General features: G+C 43.5%; 1 protein-coding gene across 1 annotated transcript in view; it reads right to left on the reverse strand.

The window, feature by feature from the left end:
• Nucleotides 1–12,092: 12,092 nt before the first annotated feature.
• Nucleotides 12,093–14,105, reverse strand: part of LOC135517238 (uncharacterized) — a 30,183-nt gene continuing 28,170 nt past the window's right edge. The window contains exons 11-14 of the mRNA XM_064941358.1: nt 13,940–14,069; nt 13,444–13,822; nt 13,252–13,326; nt 12,093–13,138 (exon numbers count right to left, since the gene is read on the reverse strand). Of these exons, the coding sequence (XP_064797430.1) occupies nt 12,960–13,138; nt 13,252–13,326; nt 13,444–13,822; nt 13,940–14,069 (763 nt within the window). The 3' untranslated portion in view covers nt 12,093–12,959. The remainder of the gene's footprint in view (nt 13,139–13,251; nt 13,327–13,443; nt 13,823–13,939; nt 14,070–14,105) is intronic.

The raw sequence follows: 14,105 nt of genomic DNA on the forward strand, positions 1-14,105 counted from the left end.
ATACAGTTCCCATAGCGACCGGATTACTGGCCTTCCAGTGACGTCCATCGACACACCCATGGCGCGTGAAAGCAGAGTCCCACGCCCGTACCCATTCTCACAGTCACTCTGGACTAATTAAAACAATGAAGACAACGTACTTATACGGAGACCCTGCTTGACCCACAAACACCAGACCATGACACGATTTACATTGAGTAAGCAAAAGCACACCCAAGCAATTACGTGCGTAAATCTCAGTGCCTTCGGTGGCTGCTGGAGAGGTGGCAAGTAGACAATGGGGTAATATGCAAACAGGGAGACTTGCTTGAAACAATTACCAGCTTTGATCGGACCGGTAATAGTTTTCATTAACAAACATCACCAGAGCCTTCCTATCTCTATCACCTGGGTTCCTCACCTATGACATTGGTGGGTGTATGCAGTGGTGGAGAAAGTACCCAAATGTTATACTTGAGTAAAAGTAAAAATACCTTAACAGAAAGGTACTGAAGTAATAGTGAAAGTCACCCAGTACTACTTGAGTAAAAGTCTAAAAACATTTGGTTTTAAATGTAATGAAGTATCAAAAGTATATGTAAATGTTAAATTATACTTAATTAAGTATCAAAAGTATAAATAATTTCAAATTCCTCTTATTTAAGCAAACCAGACGGAACGATTTTGTAAATTTGTATTTATGGATAGCCAGGGGCACACTCCAACACTCAGACATCCTTTACAAACGAAACATGTGTTTTTAGTGAGTCCACCAGATCAGAGGCAATAGGGATGACCAGAGACAATCTCTTGACAAGTGTGTGAATTGTACCATTTTCCTTTCCTGCTCAGCATTCAAAATGTACTTTTGGGTGTCAGTAAGAAGTACATGATTTTCTTTAGGAATGTTGTGAAGTAAAATTAAAAGTTGTCCAAAATATTAATAGTAAAGTACAGAAACCCCCAAAACTGACTTAAGTAGTACTTTAAAGTATTTTTTACTCAAGTACTTTACACCACTGGGTGTATATGCCCATTAGGACTACCTTACCTAGAGTCAGGCACGCACATTTCATTCACTTATTGATGGAAACAGCATGACACTGGGGTGGTGAGTGCTCTAAGATATGAATCATATCAGTATTGCATGTTAGTATAATTCTGACACTGTGTGGTATGCAAACTGCATTGTAACGATGATTGTAGACCACAGGAGGTTGGTGTCACTTTAATTGGGGAGGACATGATCTTGGTAATGGCTGGAGTGGAATTAGTGGAATGGTATCAAACATATCAAACATATGGTTTCCATGGTTTCCATGTGTTTGATTCCATTCCATTAACTCTGTTTCAGACATTACTATGAGCCGTCATTCCCACAGCAGATTCCACTACTGTAAACAAAGGAATGCAGTGACTGCAGTCCATTACAATACAAGTATTAGTGAAGTACAGTACATTCACCCTCCATTTGACCTTTATAAATAGGATATATATATAATGTCTAATTTTCAGGACCCAAAAGTTATCTCTCTTGATTTCGCTGATTGGATTAAATGGATGGAAATATAATGATTGGAACGGACAAATCACTGGCTTGAATGGGGGACTCCCGTTCTATTTAATCCAGTCTGATAGGCAAAATCCAGATAAATAATTTGAAAAACTGGCCCATGTGTATAGACAATATATAGACAATAGTGCCACCTAGAGAGAGACTCATTGAATGACATATGATGGTTTGAGCTTCACAACGTAGTACATCAGGGGTGTCAAGCTCCTTCCACGGAGGGCAGAGTGTCTGCGGGTTTAGTTTTTCCCTTTCAGTTACGAACCAGTCAATCAGATCTGGGGAGTTCCTTACTAATTAGTGACCTTAATTCATCAATCAAGTACAAGGGTGGAGCGAAAACCTGTTGACAAACGACCCTCCATGGACTGAGTTTGACACGTGTACAACAGAAAAATAATTGTGTAAGTATACAATACAAAAGATATACTATACAAAGACATGTACTATACAGAGACATGTACTATACAGAGACATGTACTATACAAAGACATTTACTATACAGAGACATGTACTATATAGAGACATGTACTATACAGAGACATGTACTATACAAAGACAGGTACTATACAGAGACATGTACTATACAGAGACATGTACCATACAAATACATGTACTATACAGAGACATGTACTATACAAATACATGTACTATACAAAGACATGTACTATACAAAGACATGTACTATACAGAGACATACTATACAAAGACATGTACTATACAGAGATATGTACTATACAGAGATATGTACTATACAGAGATATGTACTATACAGAGACATGTACTATACAGAGATATGTACTATACAGAGACATGTACTATACAGAGACATGTACTATACAGAGATATGTACTATACAGAGACATGTACTATACAGAGACATACTATACAAAGACATGTACTATACAGAGACATGTACTATACAGAGACATGTACTATACAGAGACATGTAGTATACAGAGATATGTACTATACAGAGACATACTATACAAAGACATGTACTATGCAGAGATATGTACCATATAAAGACATGTACTATACAGAGACATATACTATACAGAGACATGTACTATACAAAGACAAGTACTATACAGAGACATGTATTATACAGAGACATGTACCATATAAAGACATGTACTATGCAGAGATATGTACCATATAAAGACATGTACTATACAGAGACATATACTATACAGAGACATGTACTATACAAAGACATACTATACAAAGACAAGTACTATACAGAGACATGTATTATACAGAGACATGTACCATACAAATACATACTATACAGAGACATGTACTATACAGAGACATACTATACAAAGACATGTACTATACAGAGACATGTACTATACAGAGACATGTACTATACAGAGACATGTAGTATACAGAGTTATGTACTATACAGAGACATACTATACAAAGACATGTACTATGCAGAGATATGTACCATATAAAGACATGTACTATACAGAGACATATACTATACAGAGACATGTACTATACAGAGACATACTATACAAAGACATGTACTATACAGAGACATGTACTATACAGAGACATGTACTATACAGAGACATGTACTATACAGAGACATGTAGTATACAGAGTTATGTACTATACAGAGACATACTATACAAAGACATGTACTATGCAGAGATATGTACCATATAAAGACATGTACTATACAAAGACATACTATACAAAGACATGTACTATACAGAGACATGTATTATACAGAGACATGTACCATACAAATACATACTATACAGAGACATGTACTGTACAAAGACATACTATACAGAGACATGTACTATACAGAGACATGTACTATACAAATACATGTACTATACAAATACATGTACTATACAGAGACATGTACTATACAAAGACATACTATACAGAGAGAACAGGGCTCCGGGCAGCCGAGTGGAAATGGAGGAAAACTCGCCTCCCTGCGGACCTGGCATCCTTTCACTCCCTCCTCTCTACATTTTCCTCCTCTGTCTCTGCTGCTAAAGCCACTTTCTACCACTCTAAATTCCAAGCATCTGCCTCTAACCCTAGGAAGCTCTTCGCCACCTTCTCCTCCCTCCTGAATCCTCCTCCCTCCTGAATCCTCCTCCCCCTCCCCCCCCTCCTCCCTCTCTGCAGATGACTTCGTCAACCATTTTGAAAAGAAGGTCGACGACATCCGATCCTCGTTTGCTAAGTCAAACGACACCGCTGGTTCTGCTCACACTGCCCTACCCTGTGCTCTGACCTCTTTCTCCCCTCTCTCTCCAGATGAAATCTCGCTTCTTGTGACGGCCGGCCGCCCAACAACCTGCCCGCTTAACCCTATCCCCTCCTCTCTTCTCCAGACCATTTCCGGAGACCTTCTCCCTTACCTCACCTCGCTCATCAACTCACCCCTGACCGCTGGCTACGTCCCTTTCGTCTTCAAGAGAGCGAGAGTTGCACCCCTTCTGAAAAAACCTACACTCGATCCCTCCGATGTCAACAACTACAGACCAGTATCCCTTCTTTCTTTTCTCTCCAAAACTCTTGAACGTGCCGTCCTTGGCCAGCTCTCCCGCTATCTCTCTCAGAATGACCTTCTTGATCCAAATCAGTCAGGTTTCAAGACTAGTCATTCAACTGAGACTGCTCTTCTCTGTATCACGGAGGCGCTCCGCACTGCTAAAGCTAACTCTCTCTCCTCTGCTCTCATCCTTCTAGACCTATCGGCTGCCTTCGATACTGTGAACCATCAGATCCTCCTCTCCACCCTCTCCGAGTTGGGCATCTCCGGCGCGGCCCACGCTTGGATTGCGTCCTACCTGACAGGTCGCTCCTACCAGGTGGCGTGGCGAGAATCTGTCTCCTCGCCACGCGCTCTCACCACTGGTGTCCCCCAGGGCTCTGTTCTAGGCCCTCTCCTATTCTCGCTATACACCAAGTCACTTGGCTCTGTCATAACCTCACATGGTCTCTCCTATCATTCCTATGCAGACGACACACAATTAATCTTCTCCTTTCCCCCTTCTGATGACCAGGTGGCGAATCGCATTTCTGCATGTCTGGCAGACATATCAGTGTGGATGACGGATCACCACCTCAAGCTGAACCTCGGCAAGACGGAACTGCTCTTCCTCCCGGGGAAGGACTGCCCGTTCCATGATCTCGCCATCACGGTTGACAACTCCATTGTGTCCTCCTCCCAGAGCGCTAAGAACCTTGGCGTGATCCTGGACAACACCCTGTCGTTCTCAACTAACATCAAGGCGGTGGCCCGTTCCTGTAGGTTCATGCTCTAAAACATCCGCAGAGTACGACCCTGCCTCACACAGGAAGCGGCGCAGGTCCTAATCCAGGCACTTGTCATCTCCCGTCTGGATTACTGCAACTCGCTGTTGGCTGGGCTCCCTGCCTGTGCCATTAAACCCCTACAACTCATCCAGAACGCCGCAGCCCGTCTGGTGTTCAACCTTCCCAAGTTCTCCCACGTCACCCCGCTCCTCCGCTCTCTCCACTGGCTTCCAGTTGAAGCTCACATCCGCTACAAGACCATGGTGCTTGCCTACGGAGCTGTGAGGGGAACGGCACCGCAGTACCTCCAGGCTCTGATCAGGCCCTACACCCAAACAAGGGCACTGCGTTCATCCACCTCTGGCCTGCTCGCCTCCCTACCACTGAGGAAGTACAGTTCCCGCTCAGCCCAGTCAAAACTGTTCGCTGCTCTGGCCCCCCAATGGTGGAACAAACTCCCTCACGACGCCAGGACAGCGGAGTCAATCACCACCTTCCGGAGACACCTGAAACCCCACCTCTTTAAGGAATACCTAGGATAGGATAAAGTAATCCTTCTCACCCCCCCCCCTTAAATGATTTAGATGCACTATTGTAAAGTGGCTGTTCCACTAGATGTCATAAGGTGAATTCACCAATTTGTAAGTCGCTCTGGATAAGAGCGTCTGCCAAATGACTTAAATGTAAATGTAAATGTAATGAGACATGTACTATATAGAGACATGTACTATACAAAGACATGTATTATACAGAGACATGTACTATATAAAGACATGTACTATACAGAGACATTTACTATACAGAGACATTTACTATACAGAGACATGTACTATATAAAGACATGTACTATACAGAGACATTTACTATACAGAGACATTTACTATACAGAGACATTTACTATACAGAGACATGTACTATACAAATACATGTACTATACAAATACATGTACTATACAAATACATGTACTATACAGAGACGTGTACTATACAAAGACATGTACTATAGAAAGATATGTACTATACAACTGCATACACTACCTGTCAAAAGTTTTAAAACACCTACTCATTCAAGGTTTTTCTTTATTTTTACTATTTTCTACATTGTAGAATAATAGTGAAGACATCAAAACTATATAATAACACATATGGAATCATGTAGTAACCAAAAAAGTGTTCAACAAATCAAAATGTATTTTATATTTGAGATTCTTCAAATAGCCACCCTTTGCCTTGATGACAGCTTTGCACACTCTTGGCATTCCCTCAACCAGCTTCATGAGGTCGTCACCTGGAATGCATTTCAATTAACATGTGTGACTTTGTAACCGATGTGAAATGGCTAGCTAGTTAGCGGTGGAATGGGAGTCTGCCACCTTTCCAACAAGTAAGTTCGTCAAATTTCTGTCCTGCTAAAGCTGCCCTGGTCAACTTTTTAAGTGCTGTTATTGTAACATGGAAATGTCTAGGCGCAACAATGGCTCAGCTGCGAAGTGGTAGGCATCACAAGCTCACAGAGCGGGACCGATGAGTGCTGAAACGCCACAATAACTATTCGTCGGGAGCTTCATGAAATTAGTTTCCATGGCCGAGCATTGATTGCCGTATGTCCTTGTTTACCCATGTGCCGACGCTGTGCCTGTCGTGCTACCTGTCTGTTCACAACTAAATGTTGACTCTCCGTACCTGCTTCTCATCTCCGGCGTCGGTCCCTACAAGGGAGTTGTGACTGGTATTTTTGTATTTCTGGTATTTTTGTTTCAAGCCTATTCCAAACCTTAATTCTAAAGGTTAGGCATTATGTCAGAACAGTTAAGGTAAGAGTTGAGTTAATGCCTAAACTTAACCCTGGAATGATACAGAGAAGTAACCAAACACTTCGAAATTTGACATTTGAGAAACATGGATAAACATATTCTGATGTGAGAGTGTGAGAGTGAGAGTGTGAGAGTGTGAGACTGTGAGAGCATGTTGCAGCACATCACAAAACACAATCCCCCGCTCTCTATGTTTGTATGGTGTCTCTCGTTATCTCTCAACCTGTCTGTCTCTCTCTGTATCTCTCTTACTGTCTCTTGCTTTCTCTCTCTATCTCCTTGGGAGATTGCGAGGTGATGAAAGGTATAACCAAATATCTAACAGTAGCTTACATTTTCAAGTTATTTTTTTCAAGTTCAAATTCAAAAGGTACTTAATCCAAAATGTAGACAACCCAGTACCCACCTTTCCATCACACCATGTACTGTTCACTAAGTACAGTAGGGTAAACAGACAACTACATCATGTTACAGAGAGTGACAACAGCAGTGAACTGTCCTTTGTTTCTGAAGGAATTGAAGTACTGGTAAAACATTTGTCGTCTTGGCAGGATTCCCCGAGGGAGTGCACAAAGTGTGGCTGGAGGGGTCTGCTTTCCCACGGGCTCGTGCAACAGTGTCAGCACTCAATCAAGAGGTGCACTCTGAACAGACATTCATGAGAGCAAGAACCCGATACCCCTAGAGACAGATTTTACTATTAAGATAAACCATAAGTTCTAAGTGGGGAAACTTGGTCACAGACTCATATCCATTATCGGTTAACCAGCACATCCACTTATATAAGGAGAAAGGAGTTCTAACAGTTTAAAGCCTAACATAATGAAAAGTAAACTGATGAAAATCTATACCTACAAAGACCGTTGCTTTGATTGTGCAGCCTGAACAGCATCCCGTTGTCTCCCCTTACTGCTCTGGCAGGTTGAAAAGTGCAGTGAGTGCTGAAGCCATCTCTCTCACCTCTGCAGGTGAACCGACAGCAGAACAATGTCCGAGACGCTGTAAACCTCAAGTTCTGCTTTTAGGGAGAACCCTCATGGCACTGTCCCGTTTGTCTCCATGAAGGCAGCATGCAACAATATCCTAGCCATAGAAATGATGGCGCGAGGAGACCCATTTTGCGAGTCTAAAGCTCTGTAGAAAAAGGACAGAAACCTGACCTGAGCATATCAGAAGCAGAGGAATCATTTACTCTGCAAAACTGTGCAGGCAGGTGTCACATGGAGCCCTGGAATGCAGTGCGGCACAATGGGACCACTATGAAAGGGTACAATCCACATAACCATCCGTGCAACAGAAATTGTGGCAAACTTGCTCCCCTGTGCACAGCTTGGCCAAATGTTTGAGGGAGGGATATTTAGAGATTTACCGGGATTTAATGTACAACAACCACTCCCTTTTCCTGGGATAAATAACTGCGAGAAAACTGTAAATTCTAATAAATGATTTCTATGAACAGCATGGCATAAAATGGAACTGTTAAATGATAAATCTATCTTCTCTACAGCCTCTGCATGATGAATCAATGCTCAGGGTGAGGACAGACAGCCCATCTCAGTATGGAGCACAGTTCAGTGGGTTGAGTCACTGACATGATCTTCCTGTCTGGGTTGGCGCCCCCCGTTGGGTTGTGCCGTGGCGGAGATTTTTGTGTGCTATACTCGGCCTTGCCTCAGGATGGTAAGTTGGTGGTTGAAGATATCCCTCTAGTAGTGTGGGCGCTGTGCTTTGGCAAAGTGGGTGGGGTTATATCCTTCCTGTTTGGCCCTGTCCAGGGGTATCATCGGATGACGCCACAATGTCTCCTGACCCCTCCCGTCTCAGCCTTCAGTATTTATGCTGCAGTAGTTTGTGTTGGGGGGCTAGGGTTAGTTTGTTATATCTGGAGTACTTCTCCTGTCTTATCCGGTGTCCTGTGTGAATTAAAGTATGCTCTCTCTAATTCTCTCTCAGAGGAAGACCATGCCTCGGGACTACCTGGCATGATGACTCCTTGAGGTCCCCAGTCCCACCTGGCCGTGCTGCTGCTCCAGTTTCAACTGTTCTGCCTGCGGCTATGGAACCCTGACCTGTTCACCGGACGTGCTCCCTGTCCCAGACCTGCTGTTTTCAACTCTCTAGAGACAGCAGGAGCGGTAGAGATACTCTTAAAGATCGGCTATGAAAAGCCAACTGACATTTACTCCTGAGGTGCTGACTTGCTGCCCCCTCGACAACTACTGTGATTATTATTATTTGACCATGCTGGTCATTTATGAACATTTGAACATCTTGGCCATGTTCTGTTATAATCTCCACCCGGCACAGCCAGAAGAGGACTGGCCACCCCTCATCGCCTGGTTCCTCTCTAGGTTTCTTCCTAGGTTTTGGCCTTTCTAGGGAGTTTTTCCTAGCCACCGTGCTTCTACACCTGCATTGCTTGCTGTTTGGGGTTTTAGGCTGGGTTTCTGTACAGTACTTTGAGATATCAGCTGATGTCAGAAGGGCTATATAAATAAATTTGATTTGATGATTTGATTTGACAATGCATGAAAGACCTATCATCTCATCATGGTAACTTTTTTCCTTGTGACATGTAGGCCTACATTTGCTGCAGTATAGTCTATGCTACAATAATATATGGACCGAATGCACATCTAATTTACACTTCTCCATCTGGCTTTCGGGGGCCACCTTGTTTTTTAATTGTAAAGATGATTATTTTTAATATTGCAGCTGCAGAGTTTTAAAACAGCCTATCACTTGAATACTGTTGCTTTAAATCAGTGCACGCACTAGCACTCTTGCAGTCTTACTTTCTCTCCATCAACTCCATTTAAATGGCATCCAAAATAGATCATCCTGTTACATTTACGCAATAAGGCCCGAGGAGGTGTGGTATATGGCCAATATACCACAGCTAATGACTGTTCTTACTCACGACGCTACGCAGAGTGCCTGGACACAGACCTTAGCCGTGGAATATTGATCATATATCACAAACCCCAGAGGCGCCTTATTGCTATTATAAACTGTAAATTAGAGCAATAAAAATAAATATTTGTCATACCCACGGTATATAGTCTGATATACCACGGCTGTCAGCCAATCAGATTTCAGGGCTCAAACCACCAAGTTTATAAATGTATATACATATACACACACTACCTTTCAAAAGTTTGGGGTCACTTAGAAATATCCTTGTTTTTGTAAGAAAAACACATTTTTTGTCCATTAAAAGAATATCAAATTGATCAGAAATACAGTGTAGACATTGTAAATTACTATTGTAGCTGGAAACTGATGATTTTTAATGGAATATCTACATAGGTGTATAGAGGCCCATTATCAGCAACCATCACTCCTGTGTTCTAATGGCACGTTGTGTTAGTTAATCCAAGTTTATCATTTTAAAAGGCTAATTGATAATTAGAAAACCGTTTGGCAATTATGTTAGCATAGCTGAAAACTGTTGTTCTAATTAAAGAAGCAATAAAACTGTCCTTCTTTATATTAGTTGAGTATCTGCACAATCAGCATTTGTGGGTTCGATTACAGGCTCAAAATGGCCAGAAACAAAGAGAAGCAACAAGAGTCTTGTTCTGAGAAATGAAGGCTATTCCATGCGAGAAATTGCCAAGAAACTGAAGATCTTGTACAACGTTGTGTACTACTCCCTTCACAAAATAGCGTAAACTGGCTCTGACCAGAGTGGGAGGCCCCGGTGCACGACTGAGCAAGAGGATAGGTACATTAGTGTCTAGTTTGAGAAACAGATGCCTTACAAGTCCTCAACTGGCAGCTTCATTAAATAGTACCCACAAAACACCAGTCTCAACGTCAACAGTAAAGAGACGACTCCGGGATGTTGGCCTTCTAGGCAGAGTTCCTCTGTCCAGTGTCTGTGCTCTTTTTCCCATCTTAATCTTTTAGTTTTATTGGCCAGTCTGAGATGGCTTTTTCTTTGCAACTCTGACTGAGTCTCTGATGACAGCTCCTACAAACCCACCATTAATGAGTCTTTAGGCTTGTGAGGACAGTCTCTGAGGACAGCTACCACACACACACCATTAATATGGAGTCTTCAGTCAAATATTCCAAGCAGTAGGCTGGATTATATGGGAAAACTGTACAAAACTGTATGTGGTCAGTTTTCATGTCTTAAAGTAACGCCATCGTTTGTAATCTCAAACCGCGCGCAATACTTAAACTATCGTGATAACGAGGTACCGATTCTCTCATGGCAACGAAAATGACTCCTTTATAGTAGTCAGTCACACACTGTAAATGCATGTATTCTTAGTGAATGGCCTAAAGCCTACGTTTTCGATTTAAGTAGGCTACTTAAAGAACATTTTATGGGGACCACTCGGTTGATTTGGCTGCACAATGACCGTTCTACTAGTCACTGAGGCCTAACCTAAATTGGTTAAAAATTCAATTTATTCCCATTAATCTACACTAGGTAACGCTCAAAGAATATGCTATAATTAAAATAGCACTGTCCCCTTGAGACGCAATGCCATATCTGTAATCTCCACCAGTTTGTCCACCGTCCCCGCGCTCTTTCCCACGACACAGCGACATTAATTACCTCGCGCCTCTCATATCACGGGATCGTTCGCTTCAGAGTGCCATCTGTCATTTATACTCTTCCATTCTCTTAAAAGGTCAAATCTAGATTTGGAAAAGGCAGGCCTGTGTAGGCTATTGGCTAAACCGTGCTACTGTGGGGGCCTCGCTATCTACCGAGCCGCCAGGTGAACGTAACCAGATCAGACCGCACAGATGAGCCTCTGTGGGAACCAGTGACCATACAGAACGCAACGTGACCTGCGCCAGATACTCTGTTTGCTGGGGCTCATTCAGTGGGATCATCTGTGATATAATTCATCCGATTATAGCAGATATGTGTATGGTACATTTCCCCAGATACCTAAGTACCTGAGGGGTACACAAAGCAGGATCACACTTTTTCAGTCAGGCCCCATCTCTTCTGCGCTCGACCAGCACAAGCACTGTTCATAACATAACAGGAAATATTGCAGGTTTTAAAGCTTATTTTCTGCAATTCTACACATTTTGTCAAGCGGTGCAGGTACATTTTTGCCGTTTTAAAGCTAATTTTCTTGCAACGCTAAACATTTTGCATTCATGTGACATTCGATTGACAAACAAAATCTATGGGCTCAAAAACATAGCTAAAAAACATTAGCTGACATGGGCTAGTTGATATGGACATTTCTGATAAGCTATAAATAGCTCTCGAAGGTCTGCAATGACAAGAGGATTCTACTTGTGCATTCCACTATTACAACTTCTAGATTAAGTTGAAAGTAGGGCATGTGCTCACTCTTGAAAATAAAAAAATATATTTGTCTGGTGGGATCAGATACAATTCTATTCCACTTACGAGATCATTTTCAAAACAAGGCACATGTTTTTTCACAACCAACATCACTTGCATATGGTACAGTTTATTTACAACAGTGATAACAGGGTTAGTGCGTGTGTAAACCTGTGTGTGCGTGCGTACGTACACCGTCCTGTGTGTGCGTGCGTGCGTACGTACACCGTCCTGCGTGTGTGCGTGTGTACGTACACCGTCCTGTGTGTGTGCGTGCGTACGTACACCGTCCTGTGTGTGTGCGTGCGTACGTACACCGTCCTGTGTGTGCGTGCGTACGTACACCGTCCTGTGTGTGCGTGCGTACGTACACCGTCCTGTGTGTGCGTGCGTACGTACACCATCCTGTGTGTGCGTGCGTACGTACACCGTCCCGTGGGTACACTGTCCTGATGGTACATCGTCCCGTGGGTACATGTGTACACTGTCCTGTGTGTGGGCTGTGCTTTCACTAGCAGTCTAACGCCAACAGGGTCCAGCCTCAGAGAAATAAACTAAAACCAAGATATCAGGTAAATATTGGACAGGTAATTTAAAAGCTGAACGTGTAGTACATCATTGCCATAATTACTATAATACAGGTTTCTGCTCGGCGGTTGGGTTTAAAGGATCTCAGACTACAAAGCAGTATCTTCACCACACCAGCAACATGGAGGGGTGTCCATCTGTATGTATATTAACAAGTCCAGGCACTGATTTAACTAGACAAATAAACACAGACTTAAAGATAATGCCATAACAAACAAAACACACAGACACTTTAAGAGGCAACACAAACACATTGATAAAACACACATTACACAAAGCAGTACGCGCACAGATACTGTCCTGTGGGTCCATAACAACTGTACGTTTTTCTGAGTTATCAGGACGCTTCTTGGTGAGACCATTTAGAGTCAGGACCAGGCGGGGGATCCTCACTTCCTGAAGAAGGTGTGTCGGGTGAAGGTGTACCACAGATGGGCGGGCTTTCGCTTGGGCTCGGCCAATGTGAACACCTGCTGCTGAGGCACGCTGGTTGGCACGGTAACGTGGCGCTGGTGAATTGGATGCAGGGGCTGGTGGTGGGGCGGGACATTGCCAGAGTAGCCCATGGCTGTGGAGGAAATGGAAAACACATTTTAAAAACATTATTTGCAATAGTGATGAATCCAAAACCACATGCACAGCAATCGGAAGAACAGAAAAGCATGATTTATTAACGCTTACTCTTAATTTTCCCTTGTCGGGATTTCCTCGCATTGAAGATTGCTTGTTTTCGCTGCGTTTCACTGATCTTCATTCCTGTCATGAAAAAACAAAACAAATACCAGACAATCAAATGTCATTCAACACATTCTCCTTTTCCCAACAACCCCTCTCGTCTCCTCTTTCCTTTCCCTCCATTCCACCCCTCCTCACCCATCTCTTGGTCCTCCTGTACCCTCCGTCTCTCCCTGGCAAAGGCCTGCAGCCAGCGCTGTCTGTCCTGGGGCTTTCTGCAGCAGAGGTAACACAGGGTCTCCAGAGTGGAGCTGTTCCGGAGCCACAGGGCATTCTTCAGCGAGATGCCCAGCTCAGGGTCCTTGCCATCGGGCATCTCCAGCAGCTCCGTGTGGTCCATGTCCAGGCGGCCGCGGTAGTACAGCAGGTCGCGGCGCAGCACATCCTTCTTACAGAACACCAGCTGGTGGTCGAACAGGAAGAAGCTGCGCTGCTGTGTCTTGTTGCCCTGGCACACGATCCGGGTCAGCTCTCCAGAGTGGATCAGCTCCGAGCTGCGCTCCAACACGTCTGCTCCCTGAAAGGAACAATGACAGAGAGACAGACATTCATTAGGTTGAGCTGCATTCATTGTTAGAACACACAGGGATAACATCTGCCTGCTACAGTAATAATACACCTGGAAGATTCTCACCTCCCAGCGTAGGATGGCCACTTGCCAGTGAGCGATGGCGTCAACACTTTCCAGGCGCCTCTTCCCCTCATTGATGAGGCTCGCCACGTTCTTCATCGCCTCGTACGCATCACTCACTCCACCGTAGTCACTACAGCACACAACATCAACAGCATTGGAGAGTGTG

Source organism: Oncorhynchus masou, chromosome 28 (assembly GCF_036934945.1).
Source record: "Oncorhynchus masou masou isolate Uvic2021 chromosome 28, UVic_Omas_1.1, whole genome shotgun sequence".
Taxonomy (NCBI): Eukaryota; Metazoa; Chordata; class Actinopteri; order Salmoniformes; family Salmonidae; genus Oncorhynchus; species Oncorhynchus masou.